The sequence below is a fragment of the Sphaerodactylus townsendi genome, linkage group LG09 (genome assembly GCF_021028975.2).
Source record: "Sphaerodactylus townsendi isolate TG3544 linkage group LG09, MPM_Stown_v2.3, whole genome shotgun sequence".
In the NCBI taxonomy this organism is placed as follows: domain Eukaryota; kingdom Metazoa; phylum Chordata; class Lepidosauria; order Squamata; family Sphaerodactylidae; genus Sphaerodactylus; species Sphaerodactylus townsendi.
In genome coordinates this window covers 96,831,640-96,853,466 of record NC_059433.1, presented here as the reverse complement: position 1 = coordinate 96,853,466, position 21,827 = coordinate 96,831,640, and the positions used below count along the sequence as shown (strand labels likewise).

The 21,827-nt window shown below is 45.2% G+C and overlaps 1 protein-coding gene across 1 annotated transcript in view; it reads left to right on the top strand.

Annotated features, from left to right (window-relative positions):
- CRISPLD1 (cysteine rich secretory protein LCCL domain containing 1) overlaps positions 1–9,219 on the top strand; it is a 30,492-nt gene extending 21,273 nt beyond the window's left edge. The window contains exons 7-15 of the mRNA XM_048508105.1: positions 919–1,074; positions 1,157–1,217; positions 1,333–1,399; positions 1,828–1,958; positions 3,740–3,783; positions 3,869–3,941; positions 5,030–5,105; positions 6,324–6,454; positions 8,170–9,219. Of these exons, the coding sequence (XP_048364062.1) occupies positions 919–1,074; positions 1,157–1,217; positions 1,333–1,399; positions 1,828–1,958; positions 3,740–3,783; positions 3,869–3,941; positions 5,030–5,105; positions 6,324–6,454; positions 8,170–8,221 (791 nt within the window). The 3' untranslated portion in view covers positions 8,222–9,219. The remainder of the gene's footprint in view (positions 1–918; positions 1,075–1,156; positions 1,218–1,332; positions 1,400–1,827; positions 1,959–3,739; positions 3,784–3,868; positions 3,942–5,029; positions 5,106–6,323; positions 6,455–8,169) is intronic.
- Positions 9,220–21,827: the final 12,608 nt, after the last annotated feature.

Genomic DNA, 21,827 nt, shown 5'->3' with positions numbered 1-21,827 from the left:
ACTGAACCGGGATATTTCATCTCCTTATCCCAGGATATATTGGACATGGGGAAAAAGCCATGGTTAAGAATCCTTTGTATTCTCACTTCTGATTCTTTCTTTTTATCACTTTGTAGTTATAATTTTTGTAAATAAAATCTGACATGCAAGAGAAGAATTTCTGCAATTAATTAATCAATCAGATTAATTAATCAACTAACAAACGTTCATATCAGTTCAGAAGCTTTTGAATTTAACATAGAATCTCTTGTGGTTTCAATGAGCTTTGCCTTTGGTTCGTTAACTTTCTGTCATATTTTGATGAACAGTATCAAAGGTAGTTTCTGCACGGGCCAAAAACAGCGCCCTAGGAACATGAGTGAGGAGTTTGGAAAGCAGTGTCTTCCCACCAGTGCTGTCCAAAGTGCACTGGGGTAAGAGAGCACTGCTTTTAGACGTTTCCGGTTTGTTTTGTTTACCTGCCTTGCTCCCTGTGAAGCTCTGGAGGGTGGGAAGGACATGCCCACGCTGCCATCCAACCCCCAGGGGGTCAGAAGGCAGTGTGGGTATGTCCCTTCCTCTGTCCAGAGGTTCTCAGGGAGGAAAGGTAGGTAAACAAAACAAACTGTAGGCAGCTCCCTGTGAAGTCGCCCCTGCAGCCCACGGCTGCTTTGGAACCACCCGCATGGGATCGTGTGATTGGTCCCGAGGCTCCACTGGCATAAATTATGCCGGTGGCCAGCTGCTTCTGCCGCCATGCAGAAATGGCCATATAGTTAATATAAAAAACAAGCATTAAAAACGCCACAAGCAGATATTTAAACACAGTGGGATTTAGAAGTGCTAAACTTTGAATGGTGTGGTTGCCATTTTGCATTTCGAGAACTGAAGAAGCTTGTTGAGAGAAATATTGTTTGTTTCCTTTATTTTCTGTAACAGAAGGTTCAGAGAGACTTTACTCTCCAGAGATGGAAACCAATGAGATTGAACGGCAGCAGTTACATGTTCAGGAGACCTCTCAGAATCAATTAAGCTTACACACATCTGTCTCCGATGACAGTGAGAGAAATGAAGTCATAAGTACACATCAAATGTGTAAGATGATTTTATTTTAAACGTTTGTTTTATTTTCTAACTGAATCCTAAACAACCTGAAACACAGTGATTTTTTTAACAGCTCAGATTGTTTCTTGTGAAGTACGATTAAGAGACCAGTGCAAAGGAACAACTTGCAATAGGTAGGATAAACTGTTCAGTTTACCTTAGAATCCCTGAGACCATGGGGATTTTGTTTAAATATAAATATTCTTTTCATCACAGATTCTCAGATTAATTTCTGTTTTAATTCTACAGGTATGAATGTCCTGCTGGCTGCTTGGATAGCAGTGCCAAAGTTGTTGGAAGTGTTCATTATGACATGGTACAAATATTGTGATTCGTGTTTGAAGTAGCACTACTTGATTTTTCTTTTTATCTAGAAACTTTGGACAATGTATGATGTATTTGGCAAAACATTTTGTAAACCAAAGTTGTCTGACAGTAGGTGAAATCTGGCAGAAATTTGAAGAGATGTTTGGTTTGTATACCTATTTGGTTTATACCAGACTTAGTGTTCGTTATTCTGAGTCAAAATCCTGACCTATCTGAAACCTCATTTGTAGGATAATTCACAAACGTGGTCAGACTGGTATAGCACCTTTGACATAATCTGTTAACTCCCTATCTCAGCACTGAAATAAAAATAGCTCATTTAGCTTTGGGAATGACACTGTTTTGTGTCCTTAGAAACATAGTGGAAAAATATTTTTTATGGAGACTAATTTCTGTTGTGTTATGTTTCTTTACTAGCAATCGAGCATTTGCAGAGCTGCAATGCATTATGGCATCTTAGACAATGATGGTGGCTGGGTTGATGTTACTAGACAAGGAAGAAAACATTATTTTATCAAGTCTTATAGAAATGGTGTTCAGTCAGTTGGGTGAGTACAGACCTAATTATTTTTCCTGGTTCACTATATTATCAAGAACAACCAACATGTATCATTCATTTTGGCTTTTGCCTTCTTCAGTAGTGCAAACATACTGCATATTATAAGTCACAACTTAGTTATCTCAGACTAAAAATTCTGATTAAGTACAAATGACATTAGGCATGTGTACTGTGAAACAGTAGACCTGCAAATATTTCATAGATATCTCTCCATGACAAGCAAATTTTGCAAACTGTCAATCAGGCTAGAAATGGATTCTTAAAGTCTTCATTTACATGCTAAATCTTTGAAACATTCTTGAAGCCTTGCATCTACATGTGAGATACCAAGAAACAGTTAAATCAGAATCAATAGACCAGCATTTCTATGTGGCATCATACAGTATCCTCTATTAGTCTGTTGAAGACATTGTTTGATGCCACAAACAAATATTGATCGATTGATTCTTGCTGACTGTTTGTCATTGTTAAAAGTGTACTTTTACTTTTGTTTCTCCATTTGTACATTTTTGGAGCTTGCATATATTCTTGTTCCATGTTTGAAAGTAGATGAGCTTTGAATATTAAGGATGAATAGTAAGAAATTCTTCCTGTCATGTTCTTTGGACTTCGGCTCTTTGGGCACTTACTTTTTTCAGTGCAACTGTTTGTTCTGCAGTGGGGTCTCCCCACATCTCTTCATTTACATGCGAGGAGGTACCCCACTACTTCTCTCAAGCCTTGCCACCATTTTGCCTGCCTCCTGCTTCTGAGTCTGGAGATTGTTTGCACTTGTTTTTTTAAAAAGTTGTTATCATGATCTGTCACTCGTGCGATAGATCAAAACTATCAAAATTTTAAAAAGAAGCCCCATTGATCCCAGAAATGCCAGTGGGGGAGTGGGTGGAACTGCTCTTGCATGGAAAGGCAGAGAGGAACAGAAAACCCGAAGGAAGCAAAATGCACACGGGTCTGCTTTGCTATTCCTGCGCAGGTAGGTTAAAAAATCACACTTTGCCTGCTTTCACAAACTGTGGGGCTTCTCTGATCTGTAGTGTTATGAGTTCTGAAGAGGGGGAAACCCATGCGTAATTGAAAATTAAACCCGAAGGGAATGTACACTCCATGCAAAGGGGACCACAAGTACATAAATGGCCTTACTGTTGCTGTTCTGGAGTCAAGTTAATTCAAGGAACATCTCCAGCTTTCCTGCCTGATATGTGCTAAATAGTCTCAGAATCATGGGAGGTTATTTAGGGAACAGGTCTTCTTAGAAATAAGTTACATATGATTTAATGGGGCTCACACCCAGGAAAATGTCCTTAGATGTGCAGCTGTAACCACCCTCCATTGCCCTCTCTGCTGTATCCAGCAAATCATTCAGTACACTGTTAAAATGGTAACTAGCACTTACCACAATTAACAATTCTGCCATTTATTGGCTTTGCTGTCAAGGTCTGCTGGAAATAATAATAGTATCAATGGCTAAGAAATTGCAGTCACTCACTGAAATGAAGTGAAACATAATCTAAGTCCACCTATATCTATACCAGTGAACTATCCGACTGCATATAGTTGATAGTCAGTACTTTTTTCTGTGGCAAAATAATACCAATTATAAAATGTTACATTTTTGTTACAAAAAAAATTAGAAAAAGTTCGGATGAACAATTGCTGAACAAGTTCTTGTGCTTATTTTGTGATGTCTTTATTATTGTAATTTCTTCACAAATTGTGTGAGATGACATTATTTTTGTCATAACACTGATAAGAAATCTGTTTTTATTTCAGCAAATACCAGTCTGCTAATTCCTTCACAGTCTCTAAAGTTGCAGGTTAGTATTTTTATATAAAATAGCATTCTTGGTTTGTTTGATTATATGCTATTTCATAGGATGTATCACCTTTTTTAAATTTCAGTACAAGCTGTCACTTGTGAAACAACTGTGGAGCAATTGTGTCCATTTTACAAGCCAGCCACACACTGTCCAAGGTAAACCAGTTGAATCTGTCTCTTATTTCATTACGTTCCTCATCTAGTTGAGAAGGAATCTTATGAGCCAACTGATGATTCTTTTAGAATCACAGAATTTCAAGGCACTGATAGTATACAAAGCTTCAATAATTTTAATGCTGTCATCTCTCATTCATTAAAATTCCCCATTCACAAAAATGGTTGCACCACCAAAAAGGATTGACAGAATTTTCAAGTGATCCATAGAGTAACTTACAGAAGACCACATTTCATGGAAAACAATGAAATAATAAAGCAAATGAACATTATAATGTTCAATTCTCAGTTTAAGCTTTCATTCAGTAACAGCATTCAGAAACAATATTCAGTAACAACTGTCTTTATCAACATTTATTACGATTAAAAGATCACTCAACATGAGTTTAACACAGCACAATTTACAAAAAAAATAATATTAATGAAGAGATTAAAATTTATAATCTTATTGTGCTGTATACATAAAAGTTATTAAAATGTTTGGAATATCCACTTTCTAATGGACACAGTCTCAGGTAGTTTGATTGGATCAATCTGCGAGAAGGAGATATGTGTAGAATTTACCAGATCTTCCTAGGAACTTAGACAGGGTGAAGGTGAGATACGTGGGACAGATGTCCTTATGAAACAGACAGCATAATAGCACATTTCCAATGTTTCAGTTGTGCTCAATTGGCAGGAACACAGACGTTGAGAATAGAATATGAAAGTATCTCCCTTTCAGTAATACTGAGGGCAGGTTATTAAAATGAACTAAGATGAACACTGAGCTAGCCTGAATTTGGCGAATTCTAATGTTCAAAGGTAGTTCGCCAGACAGTGGCTATGATTCCTTACCTTCCCATAGAGGTGTGCCCAGGCTTGATCAGCCTAATGAGATGTATCTCAGATCTGTTGTTTAGGTATTTCTTTAGCTTCCAAGAACCCAAGATGGCATATTACTAAGAGAGAAAAGCTGAGAAGATGTATTTTGTTCCCAACTACATCTACCCAGCCTGAACAGTCACTGTCTTTTTATGTAAATTTCAACTGCTTGTACTTTATATTTCATTTTTTTCCATTTTGTCCAGGGTTTATTGTCCTCACAACTGCATGCAGGCAAATGCACATTATGCCCGAGTAATTGGAACACGTATTTATTCTGATGTAAGTATGACATCATATTTTGAATATAACAGCAAGTCCAGCATTATTGTGTAAATCTCTAGTTCAATAGCATTATGCTTGGAGCACTTTATTGGCCTCTAATGGATATAGAAAACTGAACTTGATTTTGGTTTTAACCAGGAAGGAAATTCTTACTGTCTTATTATCATTCTTTACACAGGCATCCTACATTACATACCAAGGAACATTGTGTAATCTCATGCTATAAGGGTGCAGAGGTGAATAATGTAACTGACTCAAGCTAGGATGGAGCTATGGATGGAACTTAATCCCATCAGTCAATCACACTGAACTGAAGGGGGCATATATATAAAGATCATTTGAGATATCCACTGATTTAAAAAATCTAAGTAGGGACTGTCATGTATGAGATCAGGGGATGGCTTTTCATCTTAGGAAGAATCACATTTATGGGGATGGACTGATGTTTGATCCTGGACCTAATGTTTTTGCATCCTGTGAAGAAAATAAGAAAACCCTTTGATATAAGAAACACCTGACTATGGGCTAATAGTTTTTGGATGGCTGTTGCAATCAGAACCCAGTTTGGCCAGGACTTTTTTACACACATGGGTAGAAACTGTTCTTTCTTTTCCTGTGTTGGCGGGGGCGGCAGTGTCCATGGTACCTGATCCATACTAATGTGAATAATTTGCTGTTAAACTGGATCCTACTATATAATCTTGCATCATTTGTGTCATGCTTTGCTTCAGTTGTGTGTGTTTTTTTTAGATTTCTGGTTGGTTTTACAACTTAGATCTTATTTTTTCGTTTAATATCCCATCCAATTGATTGTACTGTTTCACTCTGTGTAATCCATCTGCCTTGAGTCCCAGTGAAAAAGGCAGACTATAAAGAATGTAAATAAATAATGCTAGATGGTCTTGAAATAATGAAATGTCATTGTCTAAGTGTGAATCTCAAATGACAGTTAGATGTACTTTTATTCTATTAACATAAATTATTCTTGAATTTTTTCTTTGGATTTGTGCTAGGTGCTTTTCAATCTCCAGTTGATTTAAGTGAGATAAATTTTAAACATGGTTTAACTTGTACATTGGTATTAATGAGAATAATACCACTTAATGGAACTTTATGGAACTTAAGTAGAAAAAATGATACTTATATTAGTTCAGTGCATTATTCTGTAATTCTACACAAGTATTTAAAGAACGCTTTTATATTTCTTTCTCCTAGGTATCTAGTATCTGTCGAACAGCTATTCATGCTGGAGTTATTCGCAATGAAGGAGGCTTTATTGATATTATGCCAGTGGACAAAAGACGGATGTACATTGCTTCATTTCAAAATGGAATCTTTTCCGAAAGGTACAAAGCACAACGTTCAGGAACATTGTTTTCTATCAATATCACTTCTACTTGCCATCTTTTTTCATCTTACATTATATTTTTGTAGGAATTGTGAAGTCAATGGATTAATACTGATGTAGCTCTAAATAACCTTGCACTGTGAGCTGTACTTATGAGATACATATAACTATCAGTGTAGTATAATGGTTAGAGTGATGGACTGGGATCCCCAAGTTCAAATTTTCATTGCCATGGAAGTTTACTAGGTGACTTTGGACAAGTCACTTATTCTCTGCAAGGCTATGGGATAAAATGGAGAACATTTTCTTACTGGGGAGAATGGCAGGTAGAAAATAAGTAAATAAATAATTACCATAGCTGAAATTGGGGGGAAGATAAAAGGTGGGTTGCTGGAAATAGTGTGATAAGGAGCTACAGGAGAAACTAGGGTGCCTTCCACAAGTACTTGCAGATTCTCCAGCTCACAACTGGGCTCGACTTGGTTTCACAGTCAGCACTGCACATGTTCTGTTCCCCAAGTAAAACAATCTAAAGGTGCCCTGTTCTTGGGTGGAACAGAGTGGGAGACACACAAGCAAGATGTAACAATTCAAAAACAAGGTTTATTGCTTATTTTTATTTATTTATTTATGTCTTAGATTTCTGTATCGCCCCATCCCCGAAGGGCTCTGGGCGATGTACAACATATAAAACACTATAAGACAGTTAAAACCTGAAAACATTAGACTTTAAAGCAGCGGTAAAACCATAGAATGAACTCTAGCAGCAATACATCAAATCACAGTAAATTAAATATAATATAAGTGGCGCCCAACATTCCAACTTTAAAAATTCCCTCTTTGTGACCCCAACTCCTCCCAGGGTCTGACTAAGATAAGGTACTTGCTTGACTGGAGCAAACTTGAAGCTGTAGACTTTTATTCTTTCCTGGCTTCTTGCAAGAAAGTCCACTTGTCTATGCTTTGTCCTGGTTCCTTCAGTCTTTTGTCTGGATTCTATTTTCTGTTGACACCTTAATTTTATATTATCTCTATACACAATATACTTAACAGATATTACAGCCTTCCAACTATCTGGGCACGTTAGACTGACTGAGATTATAGGAAGACTGTCTCTAGGGAAATGTCTTAAAGGGACAAGTTCTGACTAAAATTCCCTCCCTTAGAAGACTATACAAGGAACTAAACCCATGCTAGCTATAGGGAAACTGATGCTTAATAAGGAAAATAACAAGAGCTTCTATGGGGGCATGACAGCACAACTGAGCCATAATTATCCTGGATAAAAGTTGCCATCTCAAGGAAAGTAGGAAAAGCTGGAGTCAGGGGGCAGATAAAGGCAAGATGGTTAGGGACTGGGAAGGAGAGAAGGAAACAGGAGAGGGTGATAAGCTACAGGGGTTGTCAAGAAAGGAAACAAAGAAGGGAGAGAAAATGAGATGCCTTTAAATCCTTGTAGTTATCCTGCTTTTATGTGTGTGACACATACATGCGTATGGACTGATTCCACGATATATTAATGACTCCAGAGTATTCCATGTTTAACTTTAAAAAATCTTAAACCTAAAAATTGCCTATATAAAATTTAATATATGAACTTCATCATTAAAAGTTAGAAATAGAAATGTGTGTGTGTGTATAGAAGTGCTTGGTAAGATTAAGATCTTACAAGCCAAATTTTGTGGAATAACCTGTTTTGTTATCTTTTTGCAGTTTACAGAATCCTCCAGGAGGCAAGGCATTCAGAGTATTTGCTGTAGTGTGAAACAGCAAAATAAATAAATAAATAAATTAAAATAAGAAAAGAAGGAAATGGCATGCTTGGAAGAAGAAAAAGAAGATGTCCTTAAAGATATTTCCTAAAATTTGTATAAAGGTGTAATATTACTGTACAGAAGACATTTTCTCTTTTATGACTGAAAAGGAGCTTAACTGCATGTAAATCTTAATGGGAAAAAACTGCTAATTAGACATGGGATGCATGATAAACTATGAAGAATAGTAACTTGCTTGATCCTGTGTTACATATTGCTATATTTTCTTAGCATTTTATTCCAATGCAGTTTATTCAAAACATATAAAATGCTCCAGTTTCAAAGCTCACGACATTACCGTTATTATTGGATTTGATCTAAGCCTGTGTTGAACAAGTGGAAAGTATGCAAGAGAGCAGAGAGTTTTCAGTGATTCCCCCTTCCTACTGCAGCACCTTATGCTATTTCGGAAGGTTCTCCAACCCTCAGGAGTGACTTTTCAAGGTTCAAAGACTGTAGACGGAATGGAGCAGTCTCAGAGACCCACTCCACAGCTAAAGCTTGTAGCTCTTTAGATCCAACCAAATCATCATTGTTATTATTATTATTCTAGTGTTATGTATGCCACTAGCATTATCTGTAAAATTATCTCAGTTGTGGACCAAGATTTGACCTCTGAAATATTAAGCACATGCTTGCTTGTAGGATTGATCCCACATGCTACATATGTTGATGTATAGCGTAAGTGAATGGAGAAACTGCACTGTAAAACAATGGGTAATACAGGCCCAAATGCTTTTATTGTCTGCATCTATTGTATTCCTGCAGGGCAGGACACAAATCTGAAGATTGAATAGCCCTGTGTGCTACTTTTTCCATATTGTGGTATATTAGAAAAACATAATGGTGACATTATCAATCTTTCTATGAAATGTGTATTGTATAAGATTGTAAAGCTGATTAATACTATATTTTTGGATTTGTAATTTTAATAAGTTCTTTCAAAATAGTATTGGTATTCATACTTGCTTCAAAATATTTTTCCTTTATTTTGCTACATGTCCTACCTCATGTAGTTCTGACAGTATTGTTAGGGTTTTTTTTTTTAAAGAAATAACTTTGGAATAAAAACTAACTAAATACAGATTTGGCCGTCTTTTAAAGTCCATACTGAAATGTTAGGACACATCAGTGGTGGGATTCAAATTATTTAACAACCAGTTCCGGTGGTGGGATTCAAATAATTTAACAACTGGTTGTTTACAAGCACCATTTTAACAACTGGTTCTGCCCAGAGGTGTACCTAGGCAAACTGGAGCCCTGGGCAAAACCTGAGTTTGATGCCCCCCCCCCATGGGCGGCCACCCTCCCCTACCGTGACCAAACAATGATTTTTTCCACCAGGTCATTTCAAAGTCACCATCACATTATAGAACATCCCCCAACTCACAAATCTGAACACAACAATGGGCCAAGCCACACAGCAGAAATAATTTTTGGAAAACATTTTCAAAATGCTTTCAAAATGTTTTATTACTGCTATGAAAACATTTTATGGTGTTGTACCAGCCCCCCCCCCAATTGGGGGAAACAACATCACTTTCAATGTTATTTAAACTGGGGACGCCAGATTCTCCCTTTAAGGTGGATTTAAAAGGAGAATCTGGGCTCCCTAGTTTAAACAAGTGATGCTGGAACCCACCCCAAACAGCATCATTTTCAATGGTGTTTAAACTAGGGAGCCCAGATTCTCCTTTTAAATCCACCTTAAAGGGAGAATATGGGATCCCCAATTAAAACAACATTGAAAGTGATGCTATTTTGGGGTGGATTCCCCCACACCCTGAAACAGCATTCCTTTCAATTTTAAAACTTGGGATCTCAGATTCTCCCTGCTGCCCACTTTGCCCAATGGGAGGAACGCCTCTGGTTCTACCGAAGTGGTGCGAACCTGCTGAACCCACTGAGACACATGCTTTGTTTTAAAAAGTTTCCAGGTTCAAACTCTGCATCTCCCAGTTCAAAGATATCAAAGCAGGGCTGGGGAAGAACTTTTACACTGGAATATTTCAGGGAGTCATAGTAGACATTTCTAGTCTATATAGACCATTGTCAGATTCTAAATTAGGAAATTTGTAGGGATGAACTGCTGACCCAGCAGCACCGTAAGTAGAGCGCTGGAACACCGGCGCTCCTACGGCCTTCTGGTCGCACCACTCCCCCACCCCTCATCCCCTGATGAGTCACGGGTCATGAACTACCTGGCTCACAACCACCGGGTGTCCCGGACAAAGGGACAATGGTCTTGCCCCCAGGTGAGGATTAGGCCCAGACGCTGATGCTCCTCTCCGCATGTAGTAGCCAGGTGAGATCATGCATCACATGATGATCTCTCAGTCTCCCCGCCTTCTCCCCGCCTCCCGGAATCCCCTGCTCCGCCCTTCTACACGCTTCCCGCTTAGAGAATCATAATAATAAAGGTGCCAAGAACCAAAGCACGCTGGAGAGTCGCTAGGAACACGGACACTGCTGGGCCCGCTGCTGGCGCTCTCCACCAGGTAGTTATCACCACCGCGGTCTCGCCTCTATTCTTATGCTACTGACCCTCGCGGGCACGACTTCCATGTTGGTGCCGAAACCGGAATCCTCGAACCTCCACCCTTCTGCTTACCGTCGCTTGGAAAGGTCGAGGCAGTAATCGAAGTCCGCTTTGGATCGGGCTTACGATCCAGGGGACCCACCTGTCGGTATCGTCCGCCCCGCTGGATCGGCTTATCCAGGGACCCGAAGTTCTAGGACACTCTCTCGTCCCATCTAAACACCGTGGTAGCAGGTATGGGAGCTTGCTAAAGCAGGGCTTATGACAAGCACGCTAATCTAACTAAAAAGTGGCATTAGCTAAATGCGGCAGGGTCTCCATAAAGAGAGGGGAGCTGCGCGAAATTGGTTGCTGAGGAGATTGAAGTACTCAATGTCCATGGTAAATCTGGAGGGGGGGACATTAAATCTTAAGCGATTGGGAAAAAACATCGGGCGCACTCTTCACGCAGAGCCTCGCCACTGCGTGTCACTTCCTCTCTCTCGCTACTGGACGTGGAGACAATGCTATGTCGCCATCAGCCTGCAGACCTATGGTCTCCCTTGCTATAGTCACCTCCTCCTTTCGACCAATTCTCAGCTTGGAAGTTTCACCCTCCGAACTTTCTCTTAATCCTCTGCTATAAACCGCCTCCCCTTGTTCCTCATATCTTCTGAAGCCACAGCATTCTGGCCAGCCGCCCACGTAATGGCGCTGGTTTTCAAAACCCTAGCAGAGCCGACATTAGTCACGATCTGCGGTGAGAGAAGGAAATCCTGATGGAAGACGATGCTCGATATCCTCGCCTTCATGCCCCATTCACCCTCGCTACACAGATACCGAGGTGGGAGGCGCATCGTCAGCGAATTGTCGAAGTAATCGCCCCTTTAGGGCTATATAATAATTTCACCGTTCATTCGCAAGGCGATGCGCGGACGTAGGGAATCGTACTAGCCCCTAGCGTGTGAGAGGTATGCTAGAAGCAGTCACAAGGAATCACCACCCAATGGTTCCGGGTGACTGGAAGACCACCTTTTCGTGATACCTGAACCCTGCGCAATATGCTATCTGGGATAGCGAAGTTCAGCTTCAGCAATGTTTCATCAATAGGGGAGCCGCCTCTGGCGGCGCCTACACGGCCGCGACAACAGCTTTACGGCTGCTAGTGGCTTAATCGGCCACCCCAACAACCAAGTTGTCCTTCCTGCTACAGAGGCCACCCTTTACGGTCGCCTCCTGACAGTGCATACAAAGCCGCTCACATTATTAAAGTCCCTAGTTCCGGGAAAAGTAGCCAACCCAAAATCTTCGGCCTCCATTAGACAGAAGCCCCAGGAGCCATACGCTGACTTTGTGAATAATAGGGCTGGGTTCCAAGAGTGCACTCTGCTAGAAGGCAGGTTGGCAATCAGGAAGCCCAGGGCGAACTTCTCAAACGCCTCGCTAGGGAAAACGCCTCCGCCGAGTGCCGAAAAGCGATCACAGATCTAGGTAGGAACCCCGGACTAGTCGATATGCTCGAGGCTTGCCGGGACATCGGGTCTTTCACCCACCAGGCCAGCTCTCTTCAGCTACACTCTCCTTGCTGCCATAGGGCAGCTCCGAGACTTCAGTATCTCGAAAGTACGGCAAACCAGGGCATCTCCGTGAAGAGACGCTGGCTGTTCGGTGGGGGAGCTCGCAGCCCGACCTAGATCCTCACTGCGAGCCTTCTCCTCCCCCATTAAGCAGGTAGTGAACTATCCATCATTTCAGGGACTACTCAATTTGCTTGTCTGTTCTCGAGCTCTCGCCTCTTTACACCCTAATGTGTGGTGAGCTGCCCTGCAGGAACACTGTTTCACGAGAGCAGCCGCGACGACAAGGGATTCTCTCTGCGTTCCCGAGAGGCACTGCCCACCGCCCATCTTCCACAAAAAATCAAGGGTCTAGGTGTAAAACCCAGTAGGGTACAGAGAACTCCTCGACGCCGTGCCATCAGCGGAGAAAGGAGTGACCGGGCTGCCTGATCAGTGGGGCCGGCTGGGGCTCATTTTAAGCACCTGGGAAGAGAGGAAGGGGAACAGGCCACACCAGAAGTCACGCCCCGAGCTCGGACGTGCAAACTCATCAGCTCTCCCCATCACCATGGGAGAGACTCGAGACGAAAAGTCCGCCCCCCACTGCAATTTTTCCTCAATGCGTGGACCACCAAGACCCCGGGTTTGGGTAGAACAGTGGCCACTATCCAGAGTAGGAAAAGCTGACTGCCATGTACACCAACTCAGGTGGAGGAACAGCTGGCTGCAGGCCACATTGAAGCCTCCACATCACCATGGAACACACCTGTCTTTATAATAAAAAGAAGAGTGGCTTCATGTATGAAGCGATTGGCTCCAGGATCTCAGAGCAGTACAAATGCCTGCATCCAAACTCCATGTGGCCCTCTTCAATGTGGTCTGCCCAACCCCAACCTTATCCCCTCAGACTACCAGGTCCTGGTTGTTGACCTAAAGGATTGCTTCTTCTGTATCCTCCTCTCTCTCTCCTGGGGACCGAAAGCACGCTTGCTTTCATGGTACCTCCGTAAGCTTAACCATCAGCAGCCCCATGGCTGGTAGGTACCAATGGAAGGTGGCTTATTCCCCAGGGGAATGCTCAACAGCCCCACCTTTGTGTCAGTTTCTTTTGTTGATCACGCCCTAGCTCCCATTTCGCGCCAGTGCCTGAGCTATAATCATCCATTAAGCATGGATGATATCCTAATAGCCGCAAGACTGATCATCCCCCCAAGTGGGTAACACTGCTGGCCGACACATTAAAACAGTCAGGCCTATACATCGCCTCCTGAAAAAGGTGCAGCAAAAGAACGAGCCATTCTTGTATCTGGGGCATAAACTCCTCCACTCCTACTCACTTCCTGTCATCATACCAGAAATGCAGATTCCAGACACACCCACACTCCTCCAGGCTGCAGCAGCTGCTCGGAACCCTCAACCTTGGGTCCGCCCCTTTCTTCGCCTTCTCACCACCTCTCTGCTTCACCAGCCCCCTGTTCTCTGCTACTCCCGCTCGCCAAGGGATCCGGGGACAAGATCCAGCTCACCCAGAAGTACACACAAGGGACGCTTCTTTCGAAAGCAATAAAGGAGGTCCTGGCTCGCCGATGGGTGTGGGATCGAGTCCCCCTCAAGTGATCAACCTCTCCTCTTCCTCTTGAACACTCCCCCTCTCCCAACCGGAGCTCTCTAGGATACACCCGACCACCACAAACCTTCTTGGTCGAATGGCTCTTACTCTACCAAATTCATAAGGTAAATCCAAGCAAAAAAGTCTTTCCACCCCAGGCCAGCTCTACGCTGATCTCATCAACCAAGGGAAGGCCAGCATTGCACCATGGTAATGGTCGGGTGGGACCTCTGAAAAAATCATCATGCCCTTCTGGAACAGAGCAGGAATTCCATCATCTCTTGAACGCTTTTCCCTCACCCTCCCAAGCAATGGGCTCCTGGAGGTGATTTCGCTGGGGGAGGTCCTCTTCCACCTCCCCCCCGGATCCTCAGCCCTCACTCTCTCTTCATACTCTGCTCTCTTGTCCCGTCTCGCCTTTTAGTGCAGCCTCCTTGCCCCACTCCAAAGTGCTGCCCCACTGCCTTCGCCGACTGGGTAAACGCTGCCGCCGCTGCATTGTATTTCAACAAAATGGTGGTCAATGGCAAACCGGGCTTTACACACCGCTTACCCAAGCTCTCGGCCCAGCCGGAGCTTGAGCGCCTTCCTACCGCGAGCCATTCTAGCCTTTCAAACCTTTCCCTCAACCCTTCTCTTTCAACCTTTTGGTCGATTCGTAATATGTAGCGCATCGGTAATCGTGTCACCTACACCGAGCTTCATACGGGCCACCTCTCGAATCGACTTCCAAACCTCATGAGTCTCTTTCCTGACATTACAGAATCTTACTAGCATCCAGAACTCCTTCCTTCTCGATATTTCGTGGGCTATACATGCGCAGCTCACAATAACGCGCTTCGGCCAGTCCCTTTTCAGCTTAGGGGAACCAGCACGCGAGACAGTGCTACTCCACATTCCTACCCCTTCTCCGACCCCTTTCGAAGTACACACAACTTCTTTCCACCAGGGCAAAAGCACTCGCCTCGATCCTGCCATACATCCCTCTTCAACCAAGCACAATCTATCATAAGTAAATCTTTAGTGCTTCTTCAATGCTCATGCCTTTGGCCCCTCTTCAGACCCCGGGGTCAAACCTCCGAGAGGGGCCCTGGCAATGACTTATGTAGCAAATGGACGTAACCTTGGTCCCTGCCCTAGCCCTCCTTTGGAAGCACCTGCATGTAACTCATATAGAGATACTCTACTGGGTAACGGCTTTACACTTCCTACCTCGAGGTGAAACCAGCACTCAATCACGTCATCATCTCAGAACACCTCTTTGCATGACATTACCGCTATGGGCTGCAATTCTCCGCCTAAAGACGCGACAATGCGCTCAAGATATTCTCTCCACAGCCATGCTCCAGTTTTGCACCAACTGGGGAATCGCGGTTGACACACGGAATTTCTACAACAGTACGGGTAAGGAATTCTAACGCTGAGAGAGCGCAAATCGCAACTTTAAGGAAATTTTAGCCAAACAAATCTAAAGGGGAGGCAGCTCTAACTCCTTAGGCCACATACAACAGACAGTATCAAAAGTACTCTTCACCATCAACCATTTGAATTTGCTCGCCCTACCATCAGGGCAACAGATCACCCCCGTAGAAAGACACTTCAGGCAGTCAGATCCCCTCCCCCATGCCAAGGTTTACTACCGTCAACTCCCAGACCGAACCTGGCGGGGACCGGCCCCCCTCATAACCTGGGGAAGGGGGTATGCTTCAATCCTTCTTCCTACAGGCCCTCTATGGATCCCAGCCCGACACGTCCGGCCAGCCCGAGGAACGATGCCGAACGAAGTCAGGCCACACCACGAAGACGGAGCAGGTGTAAAGGATTCAATGGTGTTGATGGTGAAGTAACCTTGAGTGCATTCCACAGCCCGGGCGATGGGCCAGATGCATCGGCGGAGACTTTATCTTTGCGCGGGAGATGAAGACACCGTTCCCATGGGAAGCAGGAAGGGGGGATGGGGTGAATGGTGTTATAACCTGTGCTTCTGGCGGGAAGTGCCATTCCTGCCACTGCGTGTACTTGAGCTTTCTAAGATGTCTTAATAAATGGGACTTTTACTCCCAAAAGCCTTTTATTTCTGCTTCTATGGAATTCCTTAGATTGTGGCACGAATCTTAAGTCATCTATATTCCTGTGTTGTGGACCTTTTGTCTTGCATGGAGAGGTTGAATGTTACTGGAAGGGCTGTGCGCAGCTCCCAAAGAGGGCCCGACCTTTCCTTCTGGATCTGGAGGAACCGGCAGGAGAACGGTCTGGTGGTTTCTTCCCCGGCCCTCAGATCAGCACGAAGTCTTCCTTTACCCGCTGAACGAGGGACGGACGACGACCATGGGGACTTCCATGAGTCGCTTGGGGCGCTTGCTCCATGGATCGAGCCTGTGGATCGGATCTCTACCCGCTTTCGCGGTGGGATTACAAACCTCAGATGCAACCTGTCATGGAGGAGACGTGGCTTTGACCACCTTTTATATGGCAACCCAGGAATCCATTGAACGATTCCTGGACTCGTGATTTTGGTGATGCTCCCAAGGAACCACCGCGGGCACAGCACTGGGCCCGCCCAAAGGACACCGGACTAAACTCTGGAATTGGGAGGGGTATCCGCATCGGGCTTCCCCCATCGGACCCCTAATCCCGCCCAGCGCACGCACCTTGAGGTGCCTCGAGCCACCGGTGGCTACTGTGTTCTCGATGTCTCGGCTTCCAGACGCATTTTAAGAGTCCGGCAAGCCTGCATTCCCAGCCGGGATCGTTCCCTCTCCCATCGAGAGGACTGGGATGAGGAAGTGGGCGACTGGCAGATGCCCAAGCGTGGAACCGTGGAACGCCAGCTATGGGAGGAGGAACGGGCACAGTTGCAGCAAGAGCTAAAAATCTGCAGAGGGACCGAACAGCAACGCAAAGAAGTTCAGCTTGAGTTGGACCGTACAAGACGCTACCAACGACAATATGCCCAGAATCTGTCAGTCCATGATAAAGTCCTGGAACATTCCAGACTGGATTTACAACGGCAACGCCAGCTGCCAGGCTCTGCGCGAAAAGCGAAGCTCACTGAAGCCCTTAAACGGGACCTAACTGGCTAAATTGGAACGAAAAGCTGCTTTGCATGCGCACCAGGATGCATTGACTCGGCAAGGAGAGGGAGTTGGCTATGCTAGAGAGGGAACTAAGGAGGCAGCAGACCAGGAAGCCCCAAGTTGGAATCTAGGCTGTTACTGATCAGGCCGGTGCCAGGGGCCACGCATCTGGGTCCTGCCACCCAAACGCCAGCGTAACCGCCAGCGCCTCCATTCGCCCCCCCCGCATAACAGCTGCCTGCCCAACCTGCTCAACCCGCTGAACCACCTCCCCAGCAGGCTTAAGAGTCAGCCGAATCCGGGCTACTACCGCCTCGATACCAGCCCGCTTTTTGATGGGACCGCCTAAACTTCCCTACTTCATCTTGCAACTCAATGCCCACTTGGAAGACTATGATGATTTATACCCGGGGTCTGAGCTAAAAATACGTGGACATCGCTCAGTCCTGGATGGGGCAGCAGCCGACTGGTTCGCGGACTCTTTGGATTTGCAGGATGAGGACTCTCGACAGTGCCCGCGATTCCTCCAAGCCTTAAGAGCGCCAAGATCCAGGCGCCGAATGAAGCTATCCGCATCTATCAAAACCATCCAGCAAGGCAACCGCCTGCTTGCAGAATTTGCCCGCGGAATTTGCGATGGCGGCGGCTGCCTCGACTTCCCTGAGTGGCCTGAACGCATGAAATGCTAATACTTCCTCGGATGCTGTGGACGGCAAGCTACGCGGAAACGGTGTTTTAATTCGGGTTCCTCGTAGACTATTGCAGATTGGATCCAGTTAGGGTCCCAAGTGGCGCCTCGCTTGGAATACGCCGCCAAGGAGGCCGCCCACGCCCTAAAACCACTACTGTGTCCACCAAGTCAAGCTTCCAGCCGCCTCTACCGAAACCACTTCTGAACGCTGCCGCCGAATTTGATTGTGTCTTTACTGCGGAGGGCCAGGTCATCTAGCCGCCAACTGTCCCAAGAAACAAAACCAACCGCTTCCAGCTCACAAGACTGCCTGCCAAACCACCACGCAGGTCAGGGGTCGCTTCCCACTGGCTCGCTCTTAAAGCGGTGACCGGTTAAGCACTCCAGAGGAGGTGGGGAAGCAGCTGTTTGCCTTTCTTCAGCCCCATGGACATGGGGCCCACCTCCTGACGGTGAGTGAAGGCAGCGCCCCATTACTGTTCAAGCATTTCTGGCCAACTCCCCGCTAAACACACTCTCGCATTATAGCCTCGCCCTTGTGGGATTCCGCTGCTCCACTGCTTAATGCCGCCCCAGGTGGCAGAGGAGCTTGTGGTCTAGACCGAATTCCTGGCTAAGCCTATACCATTCACCCAAATGGACGGCAGCCCTCGAACGTAAGGACCGCCCAGTACAAAACACACAGCCGGTTCTCCTCCTCGCTACTGCACCATTGGGAGAAAAATTAGTTTTATTTTGGCGCCAGTGGCTAACACTCCATAGTTTTGGGCATGCCTTTGGTTATTGTTACATGAACCAAAGTTCATTTTGGAAAGAAAGGATCCTAGAATTCACTGACCCTCCCGCCGGTGAACACATGAATTGGGAAGAAACCCAACGCCTCCTGACACACACCCCTCCCTGGCTCTGCCAGTGATTGCTCCCGATTCTATTGGCATCCCACCTGCATATCATGATCTAGCCAGAGTTTTTCAGGAGCAGGAATGCGATCAGTTGCCACCCCACAGAGACACTGACTGTAAAATTGTCATACAACCAGGGGCACAACTACCCAAGGGGTAGAATCTACCGCATGAGTCCTCCAATGAGGAGAAGGAACTGCGTCTCTTAGACAAGAACCTTGCTCGCGGTTCATACGTATGGCTACCAAACACACACACGCCAGTTCCCTGCTTTTGTTTGTCAAAAGAAAGATGGGTCTTCTACGGCTTTTGCACAGATTATCGAGGTCTCAATGCGGGTCTCCCTGTCCAATAAATATCCTTTGCCTTTGATCAAGGACCTTTTAGATGCACTCGGCAAAGGACGATTTTTACTAAATTGGACTTGAGAGAAGCTTACTACAGAGTCAGAATTGCTGAAGGATATGAACACCTGACTGCGTTTAACACAAAGTTTGGACAGTTTGAATATTTAATAATGCCATTCGGGTTAAGTGGGGCCCCTCGAGCTTTCATGGCCCTTATCAACTAAGTACTCCATGATTTACTGTACAAGGGAGTTGTTGTATACTTAGATGACGTTTAATTTACTCACAAACTATAGAAGAGCATGAAATATTGGTTCGAGAGGTATTGAAACGCTTGCTTGACAACTCTCTTTGCCAAACTCTCAAATGCTGCTTTTCATCAGACCTCCATTGACTATTTAAGTTACCGGATCTCACTCGAGGGCTTAAAATGGATCCTGCTAAAATTGACGAGTCCTCCAATGGCTCTGCCCCCCACCAACCGCAAAGAACTCCAGTCGCTTTCTTGGTTTTGCTAATTTCTATCGTGGATTTTATATTCCCCAATTTGCTGAACTGACTCTCTCTCACAGACCTCTTACGCACTAAGGGTAAAGATCCACTGTCCGGCCAAGCCCGCCCCTTTCCTGGTCTGAGGAATGTCAAACAGCCTTTCAACTATTAAAATTCATGCTACCAATCGGTCTCTATCCTAAAGCACCCTGACCCAGATCTCCCCGCTTGTGGTTCACGTGGACGCTTCGACAAAGCACTGGGGCAAGCCCTGTTGCAGAAAAAAAAATAAAGATGGTAGACTGGTTCCTGTGCTTATTTGTCTAAAATTCTCTGGTGCCGAACTCAACTGGACTGTGGGAGACAAAGAGATCATGGCCATCAAAGTAGCACTCTCCACTTGGCGCCACTGGCTGAGGGGGCTAAGCACCCCTTTCAAGTTTGGTCGATCATAAAAACCTGGCAGCTCTTTTCCACCCCCTCAAGATGTCCGCAAACAACTTCATGGGCCGCATTTCTCGTTTCTCTTTACAGTCCATTTTTTTCCCTGGGAAAACCAACAAACTGGCTGATTTTCGCCTCGCTGTTTCTGGCCCGGGAGGGGGGTGGGGCTGCCTTACGAGACATTCCACGCACTGTTCTTCCCCTCCCAGCTGGGGTTGGCTGTCACCCGATCTCAAACGCTCCACTTCTCCTCCACTCGCTTCCCAGTCTCTGCCTCCTTTCCCTGCGGAACTGGAGGAGGCGGGCTGCAACGAGCCTCCACGTCAAGGACTCCCACCGCGCTTTGGAGAATGGAGTTTGGCGGAGGGGAATGTTGGTACGCGGCTCTCCCTCCGCAAGCAGGTTCTTGAAGCTTGCCACGATGCCCGCTCGGGTTGACATTTTGGCTTTTGAAAACTCTGCATTTAGCCCGCCGCAGTTCTGTGGCGCCAAGAATGCGCAAAGACATTGAGGCATACATTAAAGGCTGCTCGGTTTGTGCAGAAGCCAAACCATCTCTGAAAGCCCCATGGACTATTGAAACCTCTCCCGTAGCCTCCCCGCCTTGGGAAGTCATCTCCATGGATTTTATTACAGATTTCCGTCTTCGAAAAGTCATGGCAACACGGTTTTATGGGTGGTGGTAGACTTATTCTCTAAGCAAGCCCATTTTATTCCATGTGCTTCCATCCCTCCGCTCCTAAGTTGGCACGGCTGTTTGTTCAACATGTTTACCTGCCTCCATTCCGCTTAAGGTGGTCTCCCACCGCTGCCCCCAATTCATCTCAAAGTTCTGGAAAGCGCTTTTGGGGTTGTTGGGGGTCACCGTCACGCCTACCACGCTCAAAGTGACGGGCGGTAGACGGAGAGAACTAACAGAACCCTAGAGCAGTATTTACGCTTGTTACACCAACTACCACCAAGACAATTGCGAGCTTATTCCATTTTATGGAGTAATTCTTACAACAATGCGGTTCTATAGTAGTACAAAGAAAACCCCTTTGAAATTGTGTCTGGTCGCCTCTTTCCCCGCCAAGGTTACAACTACCCGCAGCAGCTTTGGACCCCCCAGAATTTCAACAATGGATTTCATCCCTAGCCGAGGGATGGAAGTCGGTCCAGACCGCTTTACAACAAGCAAAGGACTCCCAAAACTGCAAGCGATAAACACCGCCGGATTTTCCTCTGCGTGGGCTCCTGGGTGTATTTATCTACAAAAAATTCAGAGACGCAAGCATAAATATTCCAAACTTGGCAATAGATTTGTGGGACCTTTTCAGATTACTAAAGTGATTAATGATGTCACTGCCCGCTTAGATTTGCCTAATCCTCTTAGTAACATCCATCCTGTCTTCCATTCCAGCTTGCTCAAGGAGGCTCCCCGCCTCGATGCCTGGCACGACTACCGGAGAGGCCCCCACCGACTATTATTGATGGCCACAAGCACTACGTAAATTGACGCTTATCCTGGACTTCCTGCTTAATCGCAAACGCTTGCAATATTTAGTCTCTTGGGTGGGATATTCCTCTGGGTATAATCAATGGGTTTATTCCGAAAATATTGAAGCCCCCACCCTTATTTCTGCTTTCCACCGGGCCACAAGATAAACCTGGGGAAGGGGTCTTCTTCGGGGAGGCAGAGTGTAAAGGATTCAATGGTGTTGTTGGTGAAGTAACCTTGAGTGCATTCCACAGCCCGGGCGATGGGCCAGATGCATCGGCGGAGACTTTATCTTTGCGCGGGAGATGAAGACACCGTTCCCATGGGAAGCAGGAAGGGGGGATGGGGTGAATGGTGTTATAACCTGTGCTTCTGGCGGGAAGTGCCATTCCTGCCACTGCGTGTACTTGAGCTTTCTAAGATGTCTTAATAAATGGA